This window comes from Oreochromis aureus, linkage group 3, assembly GCF_013358895.1.
Source record: "Oreochromis aureus strain Israel breed Guangdong linkage group 3, ZZ_aureus, whole genome shotgun sequence".
Classification (NCBI taxonomy): domain Eukaryota; kingdom Metazoa; phylum Chordata; class Actinopteri; order Cichliformes; family Cichlidae; genus Oreochromis; species Oreochromis aureus.
Window position 1 is genome coordinate 94,597,759 of NC_052944.1, and position 23,573 is coordinate 94,621,331.

Consider the following 23,573-nt stretch of genomic DNA (forward strand, 5'->3'; position numbering starts at 1 on the left):
TCCACAGCAGAGTAGAATCAAGGCTTTAACCAGGCTTTTATTGTGAAAAACTGAATTTGTGGAAAAGTCAGCCTGACTATCTCCAACTGGGACGTTTCCTCTGAAGCAGCAGAATTCAAAATGTGCTACAAGTTATTTTGTGAGAGAAGAAGTCAGGTAGAGAGATGGCATCACAGTCAGAGAGAGAGTGGGCAACTATCCCACAGGAAAGAATGAAAGAGACAGAGAGAAGATGCATCCATGGAGGAGCAAGATGGAAGCAATATGTAGCAGCTGATGAAGATGGTCAGACAGACGGGCTGGGCACACAAAGGGCTTTATGATCTGTTCTTAAATTCAGTCCAACATGGATCATTTCTGCTCAGAGTCCAATCATCTCTGGAAACTTGCCACTGTGCTTACATGGCACACAGTGCGCTGGGCTACTTCAACAAATAGCACTACACCTCTGGTTGTCAGCTTCATCTCTCCATCGCTCTCCCCGTGGCTACAGCTACAGCTGATTGATTTCACAGGTTAGGAAGTGAACAGTCTAACTGAGCTCCTCCTTCCACCTTTGGACCACTCATTTAGTGACAGCCAGAATATGACAATCAGCTGTGACATAGGAAAACATGAGATGGGAAACTCTGGAGAAGATTTGCTTTTCTCTACAGGGGAGGCTTGCACATCTAATCTGCTCACAATCACTCAAATCACTTCAACATGCTGACTCAGTCATTTTTGCACGTTTCCTCATGTTACAGCCCTGACTTCAGTTCAGCTGAGGAGGAGATGAGGGAGGAGAGAGCAGTGGTGGAGGAGGCACATAAGGAAGAAGAGGAGGAGAAGATCCAAAGAGGAGGCAGGGGGAGAGGCTCAGGAACAGTTAGGATCAGAGACTTTGAGCCATCATGGACTCCCACTCCTTCCATCCAGCCCTGTGTGGATCAGCAGCTCCAAAATGTCTGCTCACTCATGTTCTGTCTGTGCTCTTCTTTCATTTCACTCATTACATATGAACTGCTCCTAAATCACACTGGATATGGATTTTATGTCCATCCACACTTCTCAGACTCTGCTGATAAAAACAGTCATTTGACCTCTCAGAACAAACAGCCTGTTAGTTTCCTGCTGCCTCCATCACTAACTTTGATTAACTCTGAATCACACTAACATGTTAAAGCAGCGCTATAGCTCACCTGGCTGAGCAGGTGGACTGAAGGTGCCTGTGTGTCCCTCACTCTCTCCCCACTTTCCTGTCTACTCTCTGCACCTATATAATAAAGGCAAAAATGCCTCCAATAGAAATCTTTCCAAACACAAAGTCCTACAGCAGCCCTGTGTTCTCAAAATGAGAGTTTTTATCAGTGGAGTCTGGTGACGTTAACCACACAAACATTACAGCTCTGCTCAAATATCAAAAATAGCTGTGACAGCTGTTGGGGTCATTTCAGAATAAAGGTAAGAACCACCTGTTAAATCAAATTAACAGGTGGTGCATATTGGAGGGTATCTAAATTGTCTCTTCGTCGAGTTGATTGAATTCTCAGTGTCAATTTGCGGCAGTAGACAAAGAGGCAGTGTGTGATCCGTCCCATGCATTAGAGCAACTAAATTGGGGTGTAATAATAAGCCGAGTAAATGAATTGTTTTTTGCGGATGACGGCTGAAAGTAAGAATAAGAGTAATTATCCTAGGGCATGGTTGCTCCACTTGCTCGCGGCGAGCCCCGTGGGATGGGACTCGGGTTGCAACTTGGGAAATTGAGGAAACCCGAATAGCAAAATTGAGGTGCCTATGAGAATAGGCTCCCCACATACTCCGCTGGACAGATGGGCCACGGAGGGGCATGAGCGAAGTCTCTGCAGCAGCGCTTCTGGGCTGTGTGTGTGTGTGTGTGTGTGTGAAGCGCGAGAAGTTGCGTCTTGTGTCTCGATTGAAATCGAGTGGCTAAATTCACCTCAGTTTATTACACTGTATACGTGTGGGCCCAAGTTCTTCTGCCGGTTAGATTTCAAGCTGAAAGCTGGGATTCCCGCTAAGGGGGTTTTAGATTGTGAGTGTGTATATTCGTTTGATAGTCTTTATGTTGCAATGGGGCTGCGTTCGTTCGGTTGATAATCTAGATCCCGGGCTATGTTCGCAGGCTATAGTGCCTCTAGACTGTCAGGGTTAAATTTGGGGTTGACATGTTGAATTTGCATTTAAAACCATGTGTTTGGGTTTTGCAGAGCGAGACACGTGCTCTGCATGTTGTGTTGAATGTGCGGGAGAAGGAAGTGTCTCCCAGAGCGGAGTGAAGCAGACTGACGGAAGCATAGCTGGACTGGCCATCGGGCGGTGGGCCGCTGGCGATTTTTAGTTTTTATGGGCCGATGGATTTTTTTTTTTTTTTTTTTTTTAGGAAGGGTATATATAATGAAATGGCCAATTGGTCATGATCGACTCTGGGCTGGACCAATTACTAAAGAAAATGGAGAACAAAAAAAGGAAAGGAGGTGTTTATGAAAATATCACTAAATCTGTCATTTATTAATTTTAATATTAATTAATGATCATGTCTCACCTCTAGTGTTCTTGGTCTTAATTTAAGGTTTCTACCATGTGTTGTAGATAGTTCAGGAGGTTAACTCGACCAAGCAGTCTTTTTGTTTCCGCTATGTACTGGTTAAAATCCAGAATAGGGAGGATGGCATTTCGCGCATTGCATGCCAGGAACTCGTGGCAAAACAATCCAAGTACCGCATCAAATGCAAGCATTTGCAGCACCGCAAAACGTTCATTCTCCGGTTCCAATACCTTCTTGTTTTTTCTTTGCCGCACAAAAAAGGAATGTACAAAACGAAGGAGAACAATGCCGGTCCGTACAAAGACAGACTCGACGAAAAGACAAATCAGAATCAGAATCAGAATCAGAAAGGGTTTTATTGCCAAATGTTGAGCAGGTTTACAACATTAGGAAAAGAAAGATACGAGTGGACAAAAGACGCTAGCGTGCTGCCCAACTTTCACCACGCTCATATTTATAATTATACGGTTTTTGTGCATACACTCATGAAGTTTAGTAACTTCAGGTCACTGCAACAAGCCCAGGTACAGTTTACCGACGGATGGGTACAGGACCTAGAAATGCACTGTGCAGAACGAAAGACCATCGTACGAACAAAGGTAAGTTTACCAGTTTCACAAATCGTCGTCATAAATACACATTCGTTAACCGTTTATTAATATAACCTTTGAGCTCAAGGGTAATTAATTAGTAGTGGAAATAATTTCTGGTAGCATTACAGAAATGTAGCAGTGACAATAATATTGTATGTTGTAATCACACTGGACAATTAGTGATACAAAACAACTGTTTTATCCTGTGAATAAAAGTATATGTTTTTGTCAATGTACCGTGGTAATAACAGAAGCGAAACACAATATTGTGTCAGGACATTTCACTATTTATGCACAATAAACAAAGGAGCATAGCGTGACAATTTCTGTTCAGCGCCAGACTTGTTTGTAACCTATATCACCAATTATGTTAAGAAAAATGACGTATTAACTACAACAGAAGACTGACCTTTGTGGGGATGCTTGGAGCAGACTAACATGTGAGCTGGAGTGTTCTGAGACGTTATATTTGGTATATCCAGACCATCCGTCGGCTCTTACTTGAAACATGGCTTAAAAATTTCTCTTCAACGACGTAATCCGATAAAAAAAACGATCTCTTTACCCGTCGGCTTCCCGTGGCTGTCATGCGACCGGCTATTGCAGTTAATAATACAACATCTTCTTGCCATTTTTTGGGTTTCTTTTTATCGCTGTGTTACTGAGTTCAATTGAAAGCCTGCGTGCGGTAGTACCTCTTGCCACAAGTTCACAGAATCCTTTGCGGTTTTACCCCTGAATGACGTCACATTTTCAATCTCTATCCTGGTGGGCCGGTCTCCAGTCAAAATGCCCGGGCCGATTTTTTGTTCCAGTCCAGAACAAGGGTGACATCTGGTGGACTGTGGTAAGCATTACAATTGTAAATGAAAATGGCAGATTTAAAAGAAATGATTAGAGTGGAGCCCAGGGCTAAAACACAAGATGGAAATACATGGAAAAGTATTGGAAAACAGAGAGAAGAATTGGAAAAAGCTAATTCCCCCTCCTTACCTGTATTGTTTCCAGAGAAACAATACAGGTAAGGAGGGGGAAATATTGGAAATACGAAGAGAAATTAAAGAAATATGTGATGAGCAAGGGGTGACAGATGATATGCGCCGCCCCCTAGCCAAAGTGCTGCTAGAAGCAGCACGAGTTTCTGAAGAAAAGGGAAAGAAATTGAGAAAGGAGATGGAAGGAGGGAATACATGGAGGAAAAGGCAAATTAGGAAACAATTTGAGGAGGAGGAGGAGAAGAGCCTACCTAATGAGATGGGGAATTTATTGCCAGGGGGTGGAGCATTGGATGAGGGAGCCGGCGGAGGGAAAAGGTAAGCAGGGTCTCCCATCTCCACCGCCCCGGCCCACTGCGCCCCCTGCTGAGGGTGCCCTACCATTGTGTTGTCCCAAATTTTGTGGTTATGGATGGAAGGATGGAGAAAGAGGACGGCACAGTGGTAAGGCTCAACTCGGGGACCATCAACTGTGATTATGAGCCGACTAAGCGACCTAGGCCTTTGAACCGAACTTTATTTAAAATTTCACCCACAACCTTTCGCCCGGATGACGCCACAGCGGGAATGGCCACAGGAGGGAGCCCTAAGGAGCCCACACTGGGAGAGGTAAGTGAAGAGGGGGAAGAACCAATTTTGTTTCAAGAATTACCCACTCCAGCTCCGACACAGAAGGAAGACAGAGGGCGCAGTCCAGTGCAGGAGGGAGAAGAGAGCCTGGACGTATTCAAGAGTTGGGTACAGAATTCAAAAGGGAAAGGGGGTACCCCAGCTGTGCTGCCGGCCCCTAAGAAACTGGGAAAGAAAATAGAGGGAGATTTGGAGCGAGGGAGTCGGGAGAAATGTCAGAAGTTCACTCCAGTGATGAAGTGAGAAATGAGAGTAACAGACAGAGAGTGGGATGACGATTCGTGGGGTGGTTGGGTAACGGCTGCCGTAAAAGAGGACGAGAATCATGAGAATCCTACAAAACGACTGAAGAGTATGATGCATTTTATAGGCGGGGACGGAGAGAACTACTGGAGGAGGAAGAGCAAGGTTGTAGTATGCAGTGTTGAAAGGAGTTCCAGAAGGGGTGAGAGAGAAAATTTTGGATGTCCCTGATTTTAAAGGGGCAGATTCACATCGCTGGGAGACACATTTGGTGCACCATCTTGATAAGTATAAACTGGAGAAAGAGAAAAAGAAAGGGGATCTAGAGGAACTTGAAGAACAATTATTGAAGCTTAAGGTGGGAGAAGTGAGGCAACAGGCTTCAATTAAAAATGAAGAAAGTAAAACTAGTAAAGTGATGGTGGCGCGCCAGCAAGCCAGCTGGTACAAGCCAGCAAGTACCAATGACCGGATTTGGTTTGTGGTAGTAACAGATAAATGAACATTTTTTTTAATTATTTGAATATATATGAGTGCTTTTGTATAAATACACAAACCATACACATATGCTTTCAATCGTGTAATTTAAGTGATCTAGGTAGCTCTGTTTTGAAGTTCAGTTAGCGCTAGAAATGTGTTTTGGAGTTTGTACATGCTTTGGAGTTTGTACATGCTTTGGAGTTTGTATGTGTTTTGTCTCTAGGGGCCACTGTATATATTTATATATAAACATATATAAATAAAACCACTTTTTTGACATTAGTAATTCCTTTTGTGCATAATTTTATATCATTGTTAATAATAAATTAATTAAAGCAACAAAAAAACCTGAAGAGCCGGTTCGGGGCCGAAAGAGCCAGTTCTCTAAAAAGAGCCGGAAATCCCATCACTAGAACGCTGATCAAGGACAGGAGCAGACGGTGCCGGAGGTGAAATAGGTGTGGCTGAAGATGTACAAGCGGAAGTGGAACGAGCCAAGTTGGACAGGTCCATTCGAAGTGGTGACAAGGACCTGGCATGCAGTTCAATTGAGAGGGAAAGGTGAATCCCGGTATCATTGGAGTCAATGCGCTGTGGCAGAGGAGCCTAGGAGGTCCGAAAGGCTCTGTAAGAAGGGGAACACGGCTGTGACCCCAGAACACACAGATCTTTTGAAATAGGGGCAGAATAATCCTCTGATCTGTGCAACGGACTGAAGGGTAGTCCAACCCCTGAGGTCGAAGATAGAAGAGGTGCAGAGAATCACCCGACCAGGAAGATAAAGGTCACTTCTAAGATAAAATAAACGGTCGCAATCGCCTTAGACAGAGGTTCTAGTCTAAACATAAAGTAAGGGGTTGGAGAAGTGACCGGAAATGAGGTTGTGGGAAAATTGGAGAGTAATGAGAGCTTTAGGGGTTGTTATTATTGTTACTGTAACTGTGATTTTTCTTGCATATGAGTTGCCCGGAGAAAGACCTCAGACCACGCCAGTGACTCCAGCATTCCAGGCCACGGTCAGACAAACCAAAAGCAGCACATCAGGTAAAGTCGACACCTGCTTAAATTATTACCGTGGCGTAGAGTTGGACTACGTTACAGGGTCTACGACTTCGTTCACATTGGATCTCTGTGCAGTCATAAATTGTGGGGGCAGAAATTATAGGATTTATGATATTTGGGTGTGTTACAAACTCTCATTAACCCATTATTGTCAGCAGGGGTGGACATGGTTGAGCGGGAGATGTGCTTGGTCGGAGGTTGTGGGGTATACTGGAAATTGGAAACCACAGAGTCAGAATCAAGAGGGTGGGGGAGACAGGTTTTATTTACAGCGAGATTTTAGGATCCAACAGAATCTAGTGACTCTGTCATTGGGGAACTGGACGGCTCCACCCATGGGGATTGCCAATGGGGTGGTTTATTTTACCCTAGGGGTGGATGTGATGGGGGAGGACCCGCATGGAGTGGTCAAGGTAAACTTTAGAAATTCATTACAAGGTTTGTTCCCAACCCCGGCACCACTGTTTGAAAATTCTACAGGGATTATGGAAGTGGATTACACCAAATTGAAGCCCAGACAGCTGATCACTATGGCGACTGGCTATAGGGCTTTGGAGCGTGATGTCACGGGAGGGGGGTCACACCCCCTCCCGCCATGACAGTAGGCCAAACGAAGCACACGGAAGCATCAGCTAGGGTTCGTACGCACTGTGTTGTTGGTTGCAACGTTAGATCACACAATAGGGAAGGCAAGAAGCTGGAAAATGGGCTCTCTTTTCATCGTTTCCCCTCCTGGAGGCAACGGGAGGGATCTAATGTATCCGATATCACTAAACGAAGACGTCAGGCTTGGATTGCAGTGGTCAGACTCGACACGGCATGCAAGGCGAGTGCAACGAAAGCGAAAAAGAGCACCCATCGGAGGTAACCCGCGCCCCAAAAACATACAAAATTGCGCTCATTGTACGCTAATCTGCACATAGCTTTCAGATGAATCACGCACCTGGAATACTGGTGTATATATACCTTATGTGTATGCACTAATTTTATCTTACATGCTTTAATTATGCAGCTGCAGAGTATGAAGGTGTGTCCCATGCAGAAGTAATAGATGAAGATCTGACATCATATCATGTGAGGGTGAAGACACAACACTACTTGATAAGAATGTTAAGGTGTGCTGTGTTTTGGGGAATATGTGCCCCAGTGTGGTTGTCAAACCAGGGCCAAATGAAACTTGCTGTTGTTGAATATTCATAAAACTGCTGTGTTGCATGTGTAGTTCATTGTAAATAATTGTACTTTCTGTAAAGTGGTTTCAATAAAACAGAAATAAAAAGTATGTTTATTTTTTTTTTATTCAAGATCTGTTCACATGTACTTAGCAAGTACATGTGCAGGTACACATGAAATGCAAACTATTTACATGGCAACGCACAGCTGGCATCAATTGTGAATCCTTCATCTAGAGCAATTTTGGGGGCAGCTGCTGAGGAGAAGTCAATGTTATGTGCAACCTCTGGCTGTATCTTGGTCATATGGTCAACGTATTCACAACGTGGAGGCTTAAAAACGGCCAAATCTTGTACCCAACCATTTGTGAATTAGATGTGCGCCTCCAGGAATTTATAATTCCGAAAATGATTCGCTGTGTATGCGCTGACTCCACAGACAAGGTACGCGAAAATATCGGGATAGGACAACGGCGGTAGGCTGTCTGGGTTTCCGCTCCACTGCCTTATTTCATACGGGTCCACATTACCGATGCACGCTATGTTTTCCAAGTACCGTCTCTTGGTGTCTGGGCGCAATCGGTCGCGATACAGCCCTTTGTCTTTTGCGCTGATTTTAAGCATGGTTCTGACAGTCCTGCTTTCAACACAGTGTGTTTGTTTTGATTTGTTTCCTTCTGTCATGGCGTCGCGATCCCACAATGCACTGTGACGTCAACTCCAAAGCCCTATAGGGATAGTAATGTGTGGTTAGATTGGTTAATTCAAATTTCCCGAGAGCAAAATTGGTCTGATAGTGTGGCCTGCGCGGCGGCCAGACCACATTTGCTTACCGAACCAACACCCCTGTATCCAAAGGACCGCTGGGGGTTTAGGTGCATACTAGGGAGGTGGTTTCGGAGGGCAACTGAACGTTATTGGCCAGCCTGTTTCCCCCAATTGATAATAAAACTGTAGTGGGACCATTCACACCGAGTAAAGCAAATTACACCTGTTTTAACTTTACTGTTTCTGATAATCTTGCTCTTGCTCTTGACGAAGGCGGTCGCACTTTTTCTCCTCTCCTCCTCTCCTTCTCTCCCTTAGCTTCCCTGCTTAGCCTCTTGTGTCCTTGTCTAGTCTCGTGTTTTTTGTATTACTTTCCCTGGAACACTCTCTAACAGTCTGTTCTCTAAAACCTAAAAGAGGAATTATGGATTGGATCAACTGGTCCCTAAATGCAATTGACACCCTTTTCTCAACGAGAAGTTTGGGCTCGGGTGAGCCTGAGAGCTGAAGATATCTACCTATTCGGAACTATGGTAACAGGGTTCTGACTGATCGGAGCTGGCTTGGCCCTGACTTATCGAAGAATTAAGAAAGCGGAACCGGCTGTTCAAACCTCCACAAGGCTGCCCGCTGGGATTGAAACGATGGGAAGAGGCGTGAGTTTCTCAAAATGGGCTCATTGATTGCAGCACGGATAAGATCTTGGAGAACTGCACGGCTGCTGTGAATACTCAGAATAAGATCTCTGAGTGCAGACTGATTACATCTCGGAAGGGCTAGCTCGGAATAACATCTCTGAGCAAATTGGATGACATCTCGGGAAGGCACACTGTCGTGAGTTCTCAGAATCGGCTCCTTGAGCACAATTATGACAACATCACAGAACGCAAGTGTGGCGAAGCTCGCGGCTCTCCAACGGGAGATTGAGAGACCAGTGTTGGACCGTAGAACTGCTTTGAAATTCATATGAGCTGTTCGTACTAAAGTAAAAAGCAACATCACTTCATGCGGATACCCTCTCGGCGCCAGCTGCGGTCGCAGGCCTGGAGCCGAACAAAACACCCTGATAATGACTGTGTTGAGTCTGTTCCTTCCCATTCCATGCAAGGCCACCTGGGTTGGCAGGAAGGCTGTTTACTTAGCCTAGCAGGGCGAAGGACACTGTCTCAGCTGAACTCTGGACACGCACACACATACATATACACTGATATGCACACACTCATCCCCCCTCCCTTTCCAAACGCCTTCGACGCTTATTCCCTTCCGATGCTGACGGTGGATCATGGAGACCAGCGCATAAGCTGCAGGCCCGGATGTACTGTCTACATTGGATGTCTCTCACCTTTACCCATCCCTGTTGCTTGTCATGTGTTTCTTTGGTGTATTAAGAGTTTTTTTCATGTGCTATGTACAGAGGTGTTTTTTTCTGTTCTCAAACTGATCTCCCTGTTGGAGCTCAGTCTGGGGGGAGTTATTTTTTTCTCCTTATCTTTCCTCATGTGGTGCATTTTCCATTGTTATACCTCTCTGACCTGTCTTCCCCATGTGATGTTTTTGTGTAATGTATGTATGGTCGGAGGGTAAGATAGCGCCGCCATTGCGTGCAATAGGTCGGCAGCCTTATGAAATTTCCCCTTGTGGGACTATTAAAGGTATATCAAATCAAATCAAATCAAAAACCTTCCAGCCACAAGCATGACGCCGGCAAGATTCCCACTGACTGGTGTGTGGAAATTTTCCAGCCAGGGGGAACGCCTCACGGGAGAAGGACACATATATTGGTTCATGGGCACGATCTGATTTGTATTATTATTGTGGCGGATATCGTTTGTTTGTGAGAATTCCAAGGGGGACATCTGGCTTGTGCGCCTTAGTTGGGAGCCCCTTTAATACTACAGGGTGAGAAGAGGGTGCGATTGGGTAAACCCGGCACCCAGCTAACAGAGAGATGTAGACGTCATGTTTTGAAGAAGCGTTTGACAAGTTCATTTGACCTTTGTATATTTTCACCAACGTATATAGATTGCATTGGTTTGCCCAGAGGGGTGCCAGACGACTGTAAGTTGGCCAAAACAATCGCGGCTGAATTTGAGAATTTGCCTTTGATAGCAGGAATTATCCCAATTACCCCAAATAAGGGTGTGGATCGTATTACCTACGTCCATTATAATATTCTTAGATTGGCTAATTTAACCCGTGATGCTGTAGGAGGGTTTGCAGAACAATTAGGTCCCACCTCTCTTATGACTGTGCAGAATCGAATGGCATTAGACATGTTGTTGGCAGAGAAAGGGGGCAGTTGCGCGATGTTTGGCGATATGTGCTGCACTTTTATTTCTAATAATACAGCTGATGGATCTGTGACCAGAGCGTTGGAAGGCCTGAAGACTTTGTCCAACACCATGCACGAGCATTCGGGAGTGAATAATCCGTTGAGAGAGTGGATGACCTCTGTCTTTGGGCAATGAAAGGGTTTTATTATGTCTATTTTGGTTTCTTTATCTACCTTTACAGCTATTTTGGTAACATGTGGCTGTTGCTGTGTGCCTTGCCTCAGAGCATTGTTGGTAAGAGTAATTAATCGGGCTATTTGAGGATCTGATGCCGAGGCAGACAAAAGGATGCCATTCTTGGGAACCGGGGAGGGGCAATCCGCTGATATTACGTTTGATGACTTGCAGTAGTTTTGTTCTGCCATGGGGGCAGACCAAGAGAGGGGATGTTGGAATGATCTTTTCTGAAGTGCTTTATTACTGTGCCTTATATTAATTTCATATTAATCAAAACTGCCATATAATCATATAGAAGTAGTGTTAAGTGGACACAGCCCTGAATAATAAAGGCATTAGAATAGGTGTCCTTCAGTCGTAGGCTCTCGCCCATGTTTTCCTGTAGAGCAGTAGATAACAGGGAACCATCTTGTAGTGGAAACTTGCTGAAAATACTGTTGTTTAGACTAGAATAGGGTGCCCGGTAATAAAACTGTCAGGTGCCCGTCACCAATTTGAGATCCGCGGCAACGTGTCATGCAGAACGCATCTCCCTTCTAGAAGTATTGTGAAAGTGAAATAAAGTGTTAAACGGTCTATTGAGCAGTGTTTTGTCTTCCATCGCATGCCTCTGAGGAACCAAAATAACTCGGTGAAGTGTTGATATTTAACACAGCAGAGAAACACATGAAAATCCTCCAAATATCAATCTAGAAATAGAAATATGTCCACTGTGGGACATGTGAGGCTGACATTAATATGTCTTAAAGTGGGAGATGAAGAAATGATTCCAGTGTCCAAATCATTGAGACAAACATCAATCCACACTTCAAATCATGCCAGAGGCTTTTATTTTGAAGTTAGGATCATTTTTAGTGGTCTTCTTAGTCTGTTCATTTAAACACACAGTTGCTCCGCCTGGCATTTTTGGCTTTTAGATCAAAGCATCAAAGAATTTATTTTATTTGAATGAACTGAAAATAGATTCAAACTAAAAGCTTTTAGAGAATATACTCCTACATGACCTCTGACCTTTGACTTATATCTACAGCACTGACCTTTGACTTTTAGCTCCACTTGTTTCTTCAGCAGGATATTTCCCTCCCTGTTGTAGACGGTGCAGGTGTAGGTCCTGTTGTCTCCATCTGTGGGGTATTTCAGGGTCAGACTGAGGTCTCCAGTTTTCAGCAGGTCTTCATTCATTTTTGTTCGGTCTCTGTAAACCTGGTGCTGTTCCTCAGGCTGGTCAGAGCCGTTCTCATACACGTGGACCTTTGTGTCGTATTTGTCCTTCCACTCCACTTTAATGTCTTCAGGGAGGTGAAGTGTGGTGTTGAAGGGCAGCTGGACAGACTCCACCCCCTCTTTCACCTCCACCTGATGGACTGAGAGGACAGCAAAGCACAACATGAGCTTGGATGGAGACATTTGTGTTGACTCTAACAGGCTGAATGCTGCTGCTTACTGGGAGCTCACTGCTGGATAGAAAGTGGTCAGTGTGAAGAGGAGACGCAGCAGAAAGATGAAGACTGACAGGAAGAAAGCAGTGAACAGACTGTTGGAGCTGCTGTTAGTGGGACAGGACTTTATTCAGTCTCTGAGGACCAGATTTGACTTGATGAAGCAGAGAAACACAGTCTGAGTGTTTCTGTCACACTCACTTCATCACACAGCTCAGTTTGACAAAATTTGGAAGAATTTGATAGAAGCGTTCCTTTATTAAAATCACCAATAAAACACCATGAAAACACCTCACTACACACAAAACTGCAGTACTGGCAAATTGTACATAAAGTATGAAAAGTCAAAGTACTTATTGTGCAGAAAAATGTTCCCATCAGTGTTCTATGGATCAATATTACTGCTGCACATGTTTAAGGCTGAGCTCATTTCAAATCCTTTGGCCCTTTCTCAATATGCGTACTTGTGCGTTCTTGCGTTCTCGTGTACTCGTGATACGTCATCAGTCGGAGACCAAGTACTGTTTCAATCCGAAGTACCCATCAAGCCGAGAAGCGAAAAAGTCCCGGATGTGTTCTCGCGCTGCCTGTTTTATCGAGCATGCATCAGTGGTGACTTGTGTGTACTTGGTACAACTAAATATCCCAGAACGCATTTCGTCCAAAACTCAAACGCGGCAATGGCGGACGAGCGGGACTGAAAACTTTTGAAAATTACTCTTTCTGGGTCACAAAATAAACTTTTAAGTTATTTTCAAGCGAGAATGTAGCTGTGTAAACTTCAGATATCTGCTCGATTTATCAAGATATCATATATTTCCAAACGCGCTCCGACGTTTTCGGAGACGTCTGTGACCCACCAGCTCCATAGCAGACAGCGAGGTCGAGGATAACTAGAGCCGGCGAGAACAGCGGACTCCCGGCACATCGTTTTCAACCCCACCGCGGTCTTTTCGCTACTCAGGTTAAACAAACCCCAAACCCCAGCAGCTGTCTATTGTACTAAAATGAAAATAAAGGCGTTCTAACATCTCACCTGCTTGTTTTTATTAAGACATGTACAATATTTTTTTAATAGAGATTTCGCTACTGAGGTTAAACATGATATATAAGTCACTTAGATCACTTCTAAATGTTAGTTTTTGGTTTATTTCAGTGTTTTATTTGTTCCTGAGTAAATCGGTTTGGCTGTGATTAAAGTTAAGATTCATAACATATTACTCACAGTTAAATTAAGAGGGGACGGCAGTAAAATCTCCGGACCTGTGACATCATCAAGTACGCTGGTGTTCCAATTGTACAAATCCGAGTCCGTGCTCGCGTTCTCGGCAAGTCCGGTCTCGCCGAGTACGCGAGTACGTACTTGCGTACTTAGAATTGAGAAAGGGCCATCATATTGTGTTGAATCTGCAGTAATGCATCATATTCTATAAAATCATATGTTTGTAGTGGCTGTCCTGTGAGGACCACGTATCTCTAAATAAACAGCAGTTAATGAGCTCACAAACACAGGCCCAGTGTTGGGAAGGTTACTTTTAGAATGTATTCCATTACAGAATACAGAATTCATGCCCGAAAATGTATTCTGTAACGTATTCCATTACGTTACTCAATGAGAGTAACGTATTCCGAATACTTTGGATTACTTAATATATTATCATGCTTTTTACAACTACGTGAATGCACTATTGCTGTGTGATTTATTACTGTTACTGAAGGTCCGCGGCTCCGAACTGTAGTAAAGGGACCTCTGGTTAATACGGCGGGTAGCTTTACTTTGTTGTGTGGGTCAACTTTGCTTGAGAGAGACAGAGAGAGGCGTTGAAAGGCTGCTCCAATGGAACTTATTGTTTCGGAGGAAAACACGAACACAGTGTACAGTCGAGTCTTAATAGGTTACTTACAACTGGGCTCGTCAGGCACTCTTCTTGGCTGCAGTGGTTATTATTATATTTACATGCTTCCAGCTCCCGTTTCTGCTCGATGACAGCTCGTACTTTTCCACTCACCTTTTTCTCCCTCCTCGCGCTCACAGACACATAACGAGTATGGCAGTCCATTCTCCCTGCAGCACGGACTACACTTCCCATGATGCTACATTCGTTAGAGCTATAACTGTAGAATTCTGCCTATTAGCTTAGCACAACAACAACAACAACAAAAAGGCGCTCTCTCACCCAGGAAACACGCAGAGAGAGAGCGTCACCCCGTAACCATGGCAACCCTAACGCTGCCGCCTGGAACAACAGAACAGATGTCAAAGAAAACCCAAACAGTCCTGACCCGCCACAACACGAAACAGGAAAGTACCGCCGTGTAATCTATTTATTTCAACAAAGTAACTGTATTCTAAATACCACCTTTTTAAACGGTAACTGTAACGGAATACAGTTACTCATATTTTGTATTCTAAATACGTAACGGCGGTACATGTATTCCGTTACTCCCCAACACTGCACAGGCCTACAGCTGGATTTGAAAAAGTCCATTCAATAGAAAATCAATCTGTCTTCCTGTCTCTCTCTATACTATCCAATAAAGACCAAACATCTTTAAACTGACAACAGTTGCCTGTTTAAGCTGCGTCAAAGAGCTTTCACATTTTGGACACAAATATGAGCCTTTAAACTTTTCTCAGAATGTGGGCTACACATGCTTAGATCTGTTAGATTCTCCACATTAAACTTAATAACTTACACAGCTCAAATGTCGCATATGTGCTAACAATTTTAGCAGTCTTATATGCTAACCCTACTTTTTAACTCACTGAGTCCTTGAAACACTTCAAATTAATCACACATGAGTATTTCCCTCCTGGAAATCTTTAAATGTTATTTACTTGTCACTAAACTTGCTAACATTAGGGAACAGAGCATGAGATAGTCTGAAGCTCTGTGAAGCTCTCGTTTGTTAACAGTACATGCTGCTTTCAAGTGCAGAGCAACAAACTATTTGAACTGATCCAACTTTATTAACAGAGACAAAGCTTTGTGTATCAGCTGCTGTTTGCTGCTATAGATATAATCCAGCTGATGTGGGAGATTTTCACAGTTCTGCTAGAAATCATCTTCTAGTTATTGTGACTCAGATATAACTTATTATAGATGGGGACCAAAGAAGGTTTTTACTCATATTTGAACTGACTTAGCTTAGCCTGTGTTTTAGCCATATGCTAAACAAACACATGTTCAGAAACTAGAAGATGTTACCTTTCAGATGAAGTCTCACACATGAACTTTGCTCCTACAGTTCATCTGCTGAAGCTTTTACATTTGGGTGGAAATCAAATAAAAACCGAAACAGCCACAAACATCAGAAACAGCCACATGTTAACACTGTAACATTATTGGATGGAGCCACTGAGACTGAACCACCATCATGAGTCTGACCTTTGACCTGCATCTACAGCACTGACCTCTGACAGTGAGCAGCACTTCTTTCTTCAGCAGGATGTTTCCCTCCCTGCTGTAGACGGTGCAGGTGTAGGTGGAGTTGTCTCCATCTGTGGGGTATTTCAGGGTCAGACTGAGGTCTCCAGGTTCCAGTAAGTTTCTCTTCATCTTTGTTCGGTTCTTGTATTTATCGTCCTGTTCTTCAGGCTGGTCAGAGCCGTTCTTATACACGTGGACCTTCCTGTCATCTCTGTCCTTCCACTCCACTTTAGCGTCTTTAGGCAGGCGAAGTGTGGTTTTGCAGGGCAGCAGGACAGACTCCACCCCTGAGTCTACCACCACCTGATAAACTGAGAGGACAACAAAGCCCAACTTGATGACATTCAGCAGCAGTTGTGATGGTCACAAGACCTCCCTGTCCCCTCCTTGTCTTCTAGTCTCAGTCAAATTGTGTCTCAGTTTGTTCATGATGTGTTCCTGACTCGTTCTTTGGTAACTAGTCTGCAGCATCCTGTAAAGTGCTGCAGACATGTTGGATGAAGAGCAGAAGAACAGACAGACTGAGCCTCCACAGTCGGCCATGTCTCACACACATCAGCACAGAAACCATGAAGATCTCATGTGTCTGCTCTGAACATCTGAAGCTCTCCACCACATGACTGAGCACAACTCAAGGAGGAACATTTACTGAAGCTGCTGCAACATTTACTGTCAGCACATGTTTCCATGTCAGCCTGCTGTTTACCACCACAGAAGAAGAACAGCTTGTCCACATGCAGCCTCTGTGTCAGATCAATGCAGTGAAGCACACACACTGTTTAGTAAAGTCATGTTGTGGAGCTGTTTCACTGATCAATGACTGAGTCTGAAGGAGGTTTTCTGACTTCTGGAACAAACCTGGAAGTTTCTCTTCAGCTCTCTGTATCAGCTGTTTGTAACTCTCAACTCTTTCAGCTTCTGGAACAAGTTTGTGTGAGCCGCAGTCAAGGAGCCACCAGAGGACACCTGCTAACCATCGGCATTATGGGTAGTGTAGTAGGAGACACTCACCTGACATAAAATAGTGCCGGAAATAAAATAGAAGACCTCCAAAAACCACAAGGAGAACCAAGAGAACAAGGAGAGCCGTGGCCCAGGATGGAAACTGTTCTGTGGAGAAAAGAAAAGAAATACATGTCATTTGACTTCAGTCTACTATAATGACCTCTGATCTGTTTCTACAGCACTGACCTCTGACATGGTGCAGCACTACTTTCTGTCTCAGGATGTCTTTGTCCCTGTAGATGGTGCAGATGTATCCTCCACTGTCTCTCTCTGTGGGGTATTTCAGGGTCAGACTGAGGTCTCCCATTCTCAGCAGGTCTTCATTCATCTTCGTGCGACCACAGTAAAGGTTGTCCTGGTTCTTAAGGTCGTCACTCCTGTTTGAATACACATGGGCCACCATGAGTCCATGGTCAGAGCGAGTCCACTCCACTGTGGTGTCCTCAGGCAGGTCAGGTGTTGTTTTGCAGGGCAGGATGACAGACTCTGACCCTTCCTCCACCTTCACCTCCACCTGCTGGTCTGAGACAACAATGAACCACAATATCAGTTGTATAGATTTCTATGGGCAATGCATGGTGGATTTTCCCACAGACAACCACACTAGGCTCCATGTGGTACAGGGGCCAACAGTGAGTATTGGTTCCCACCTCTAGCCTACACAGGCCCCAAAGGTAAAACTTTTCTGGGAGCGTCAGTAGTCATGGTAACTGAACTGCATATGTACATTTTTTTCTTTTTGGGTCTGTCCTGCACACAGTAATACCATATAATAATTATAAAATAATATAGTTTGACTCTCTGTTTTTGGGAATGACAATTAAATTGGAAGAAATTCCTGCAAACACATTTTATTCGGAATTTTGCATTTGTTCACAATTTGGTACTTTGCACATTACCAGCTGGTGAGGTCATGGCTACCCTGTCCCCATGGACACCAGAAAACATTAATTCGAGTTTGTCACATTTTACAGTGAAGGCCCCCACAATCACATAACCTCCTATGAGATAACCTCCTATGAGGAGGTTATCATGGGTCGTAGACTGTCTCAAACCATCACTCATAATTTAACAATGAGAATTCAGAGCAGGAAATCATCCCAGGCTACTCTGTTCATACAAACCACCAAAACACTAATTTTGTACATTAGGACTATCACAGTATCAGGTTACCATGTGATCAAATTATCATGACCACAAGAATTCAACGTTCTTATCTCGATCTCTGCACAGATTTCAGAAAAAGAAAAGAACTTTAGTCAAATTAAATGTTAAAAGTAAATCAGAGACGGACAGAGAACTCAGCTTTCCAGTGGCTCATGTGGTGACAGTGGGAAGGAAAAACTCCCTTTTAACAGGAAGAAACCTTCAACAGGCTCAAGGAAGGACATACAAAACCTGTTGAGGGTGAGAGGAAGAACAGACAGAAGAGAGTAAGACAGACTGGACTGACTCAGACCGTGTGGGTAAGAAGACATATATGACTCAGGGATGTTCAGGGAAGCCTGATCTTAAAGCAGAAGTGGTTTCTGTCACCCAAATCTAAACTTGGAGATGTTGTCTGTCTCAGGTCGTGCTGTAAGCACCAACGGCCCGCTGATAAAAGTTCTACATAACTATTGTTACAATTAGCACACAAGCATTTATCCAAAAACATAATTATTTTAGAAAAAAAAGAAAACTAATACTACCAGAGTTACCTTTTGTTAAGAAAAAGAGAGATATTTTTTAATGCGTATCTGCTCGTTAGATTGTTTTATGAGAGGCCCAGACTTAACTAGGTCACAGGCTGACCAGAAACTGTATGTTTTTGCAGAATATGGGGAACAGACAGAGTGGGACTAAGATTAGACAGGTTGCCCTGGCAACAGACCTTAGAAAGGGGGAGTTCTTGCAAGCTGCACAGGAAGTTTTAGTGCACAGGCATATATATAAATAAGACACAGAAAAGAGGAACTGAGTAGAAGGAGTTTGTTTGTAATGAAACTGTGACGTGTAAAGTACCAAAATAACACCATATAAGACACATGTTGAGCTTGTAATATTTGAGATCCTGCAACTGGCGTTTGGGCTGTGCAGGGGTCTCTCTCTTCCGGAAGATGATTGAATAAAAAGAAATATAAATGTTTTGACCACTATGAGTCGGTTTTCTCTGTTCTATCATGGGGACAAAAGAATCGGGGTTTAATACTTTCTAATGCCAAAAGCTTTCACAATCAAGTTAAACTCCAGCAAGTGTTTGGGCTTTCACTTGAGAAACCATCTGGCTAAAAATAAAAATAAATCAGTTTGGACAGTTTGAACAACTGTTCCTGCTCAGAACCCAGGACTCATATTTATTGTGTAATTAATGTTTTTGGTTAAATACTTAGTTTCTGTGTGTAAAGTAAACTCATGTAATTACCCAAAACAAAAACAGAGTGTTTGGAAAATTCCTTCCTGTCTTTAACAGAACTTGGTAAATATGTTTTTTATAAAATGAACCTTCATCGGGGGTCAATAATTCTGACGTCTTCTGTAGTGTGTATAACTTTCTAACTTCAGATCTGGTGTAGGATAAAATATTTGAAGTATTCATGTCAGCAGGCTACTGTCTTACACAATCTTTGATTAATGTAATATGTATAAATCTACCCTTATGGTTACTATGGTGTGTTGGGGCGTGGTTTGCGGTGCCGTGCGGACGCACCTGCATAATCACGCCCGCCGTGTCAAAACGCGGGGACTGAGGGGTTGTTGTGTGTTGTGATGTGATGCAAGTCAATAAAGATGGCTCGAAACTGTGACCCGTGGACTCGCCGTGCTTTATTCACACCACATATCGTAACTAGTTACACTCTGATTTACACATCACACTGATACGTTCACATATTCGAGTGGTTCCTAATATGAGAATTTAATTCACATCAGGACTAACTGAAAATTCTCAGTGATCCATTTCTGCTACAGTTTCTAGCATTAAAGCTCAATATCTGTAAAGGATCCATGACCTGTACACAAGGTGTTTGTTGCTGACCTTTGACCTGCAGCTGTAAGTCTCTCAGTCTCAATTCTTCTCCTCTCCCAGCACCGATGGAGCAGGTGTATTTCCCAGTGTCAGTCTTTCTTGGTTTTTCTCAGAGTGAGGCTGAAGTGTCCAGAGCATCAGACCTCATTGATGTGCGCCCGCTGTAATGCTGGTTTTGTCCTCTAAGATCATCTGTTTCTTCTTGTCTCACATGGACAGATTTGGGATTGAGATCACTGCGAGTCCACAGGATTGTTGGGTCCTCAGGTATAAAACCCGAGTACTTGCAAGGCAGCAGGACAGACATCTCCCCCTCATTCACCTCCACCACCACAGCCAGAGCATGCTGGGAAACTAGAAGATGACACAAATAGTAACACAAATTAACTGCATGCTGTGAGTTTGTCCTAGTGGTGGTATAACAGGAGACAGGTCATTTTATCTGCAGGGACTGTGGGTCAGCGTCTGAAGTCAAAGACAAATTAAGAAAAAAGACAATTTAATTTTTAAACATTTAAAGTGAGCGAAAGAACTGCACTCTGTCAGAGACCTGTAAATCAAACTCCTATTACACTGTGGGCCACATAAAGCCCACTGTGACCTTAAATAAGCCAGACTGATGAAAGCTCCCCTTCTGCCAGTATAAAGTGTAACTAAAGACTACATGAGATAGTCTTTAAAGGATCAGCATTTAGCATGACGTTAATGATAATGATACATGGTGGATATCCATCTGGTCAGTTAAGCAGCAGGTCAGTTGTTACATTTCAGAGTGAGGGTGAACTGTTGTGATAGAAATTCATGCATTTGTGCATCTTGTAGATGAAACAGCTGGTCTCTTCATAAATCCGATATCTCAGGTGGAGCTCATGGTTTATCCAGAGGAGGCTGCTTTATTACAAACTACTCCACCTGAAATCTGTGTGTAACAGAATATTATTTACCATCAGATCCATGCCTGTGTTAGTAAGTTACTGTTGATGTGCTTACTACTATTATTAAAAATAATATTATGATGATGATTATTATTTAGAAAGTTGTCTGTATCAAAAAGATCTGTTGAGGAATTTGGTTTAACCTCAGACAGAACTGGGTGAGAGACTCGAGCTGTGACCTCATACTGATGATCTTTCCAGTGAATAAATCTAAAATATTTCACAGTCATTCGAAGTCATCTTTTATGAGTTGGTTGAGTGTGACTAATCACTCCTTCATAGAGAGATGGTGAACATGGAGGTTTGTCTATTTTCATTTATGTTTAGCTTTTCTGGACTGGCTGTATTCCCAGGATGAAGGGACTTCATAATGGCAGCTTATTTCCACCTCTGATCCTTCACTATGATCATGGGTCATAGACTGTCTCAAACCATCACTCATACTTTAACAATGAGAATTCAGAGCAGGAAATCATCCCAGGCTACTCTGTTCATACAAACCACCAAAACACTAATTTTGTACATTAGGACTATCACAGTATCAGGTTACCATGTGATCAAATTATCATGACCACAATAATTCAACGTTCTTATATCGATCTCTGTACAGATTTCAGAAACAGAAAAGAACTTTAGTCAAATTAAATGTTAAAAAGTAAATCAGAGACGGACAGAGAACTCAGCTTTCCAGTGTTTGTACATGACAGCATGAAGAAAAACTACTTTAATTTCACCTTAACTAAGTCTGATCCACACTGACATAAAACAGAGTGACTGATAGTTTAATCTTGTTGGACTTTTACACTCATCTGGTTCCTGACTGTTGTTTTCGGCCGCGTCTCTTTTCAGTCTCTCGAGTGGAAAAACTCGTTAGTACACATGACCTTCCCCAACACACACACACACACACACACACACACACACACACACACACACACACACACACACTATTGCATTCCCTAAATTGCAGAAAAATATATAATTTAACCAATAAAGAGATAACAGAATCTAATCCAATCACTGTGTCTCTTACTCAGGAATCCATGAAACACATTTCCACGGCTGCTGTAAACCTTTCCTGTCTGAAATGCGCAGTTTCCAAACTTAGAAACTTTTCCATATTTTTGGAGTTTCTTACCAAGGAGCAGGAACGGCAGCAACTTTTTCATCATCCTTCAAAGCAGAACAGCCAGCACAGAGTCCTGATCACTCCGCTCATAACTGAGTGAATCCACATCTTAACACTCAGCCATTCCTGCCTCACTGCTAACGAACAGAGAGTATTTCCTGCCCAATCTCTGATCCAGTAAACCGGTTCAACAGGCTCCGAGTCTTAGTCTGAACTTGAAGTTGATAAACTCTCCGGGGCCTGGGTGGTGCATGAGTCACCGTGGAAAGAGCAGAGCCTCCATTTGGTTTCAGTTTGGATCATGTTTATCCTTTCATTTAATTAAAGAACCACATAAGTTTGAAATAATGTCACATATTTGAACTTCCGGGATCAATAACACATAAGAACGGTTATCAGAGTACCATCAGCGGCTGAATCACAACATTAATGTGGATGTGAAAAAAACACCGCTGGTCTCCAGGTGTGGCTGGTTGTGGGAGAAGTGCTCAGGGACCGTCCACAAAGTGCAACACCACAAAAACATGTTGCTGCGTCACTCACATACAGTGGCATTTCTCCCAGATCACTTTATACTGCACGGCCATCCAGTCCTATCGATCATTCTGACGTGATGAATAAAAACGTGAATGTTTTTAATTAGGAGAATTATTAAATAATTTCTTCTTACCGGGAAAATATAAAAGTTCCTCAGTACCTGCTTTTTTCTCAACATTTTAACTAATATATAAATTTACAGTGATGAACTCGACACACTTTGAGGAAGTAATTTAAAGTAGATGTCCATTAAAAACACAGTCACCAAACTTTATTGTGTTTTGTTGGTGTTGCACTTTGTAGACGGTCCCTGAGGAGAGAGGGGACTCCTCTCACTCTAAAGCTCAGTCCAGGGCTGTGTCCCAATTCAGGGTATGCACGCTTGAAGTACGCACACTACGCGTACTACATACGGTGCGTACTACAAGTACGGGAAGTGCGGAAGTGATAGGCTTGTGAAATGGGACGGTCTAGCCTTTGTCCCGCTGTTCAGGTTGCCTTGCAACCATGATACTAACCGCGAGAAACGTTTCATACAGCTTTGTGTGACAGAAATGAAGGAGAAAAAATGTTCTGTTTGTCATTCATTTTTGTCATGACATCACTTTGATTAGTTGAGACCACAGGACTGTAAAACATGATTGTTGGGCTTCATTTCTGTACTGAACAGTCATTCCAACATTAGTTGGTAAAAAATAATTAGCTAATGTTGTTCATGAGACTAAAGTCATCTCACTGTGGTAATGTTAATATAATATGGACAATATTATATGTATTGTCAGATTACATATATATATACATATATATATATATGAGCTTGAACTCTGGGTCAAAGATGCAAGTAGCAGTTATTTATATTTCCTATCACCTTAAATCTTCACTCAAAGACAAGTATCTCTGACAGTGTATATACAGATGTATTATACATAAGAGACAAATATTGTTCTTTTAATATCTTGGCATTACTAAATTTGTCTCAATGCTCACATATATGTGTAAAAAGAAAATGTACAAGCTTTGATAACTGTTTCTGATGGAATGAAGATCAGACTGATATGTGAAATATTCCTTTATTGGGTGAGAAAA

The 23,573-nt window shown here is 43.0% G+C and overlaps 1 protein-coding gene across 1 annotated transcript in view; it reads right to left on the reverse strand.

Annotated features, from left to right (window-relative positions):
* Window positions 1-22,079, reverse strand: part of LOC120438472 — a 67,250-nt gene extending 45,171 nt beyond the window's left edge. The window contains exons 1-3 of the mRNA XM_039608871.1: window positions 21,960-22,079; window positions 19,896-20,240; window positions 17,066-17,401 (exon numbers count right to left, since the gene is read on the reverse strand). Of these exons, the coding sequence (XP_039464805.1) occupies window positions 17,066-17,282 (217 nt within the window). The 5' untranslated portion in view covers window positions 17,283-17,401; window positions 19,896-20,240; window positions 21,960-22,079. The remainder of the gene's footprint in view (window positions 1-17,065; window positions 17,402-19,895; window positions 20,241-21,959) is intronic.
* Between the last annotated feature and the right edge of the window lie 1,494 nt (window positions 22,080-23,573).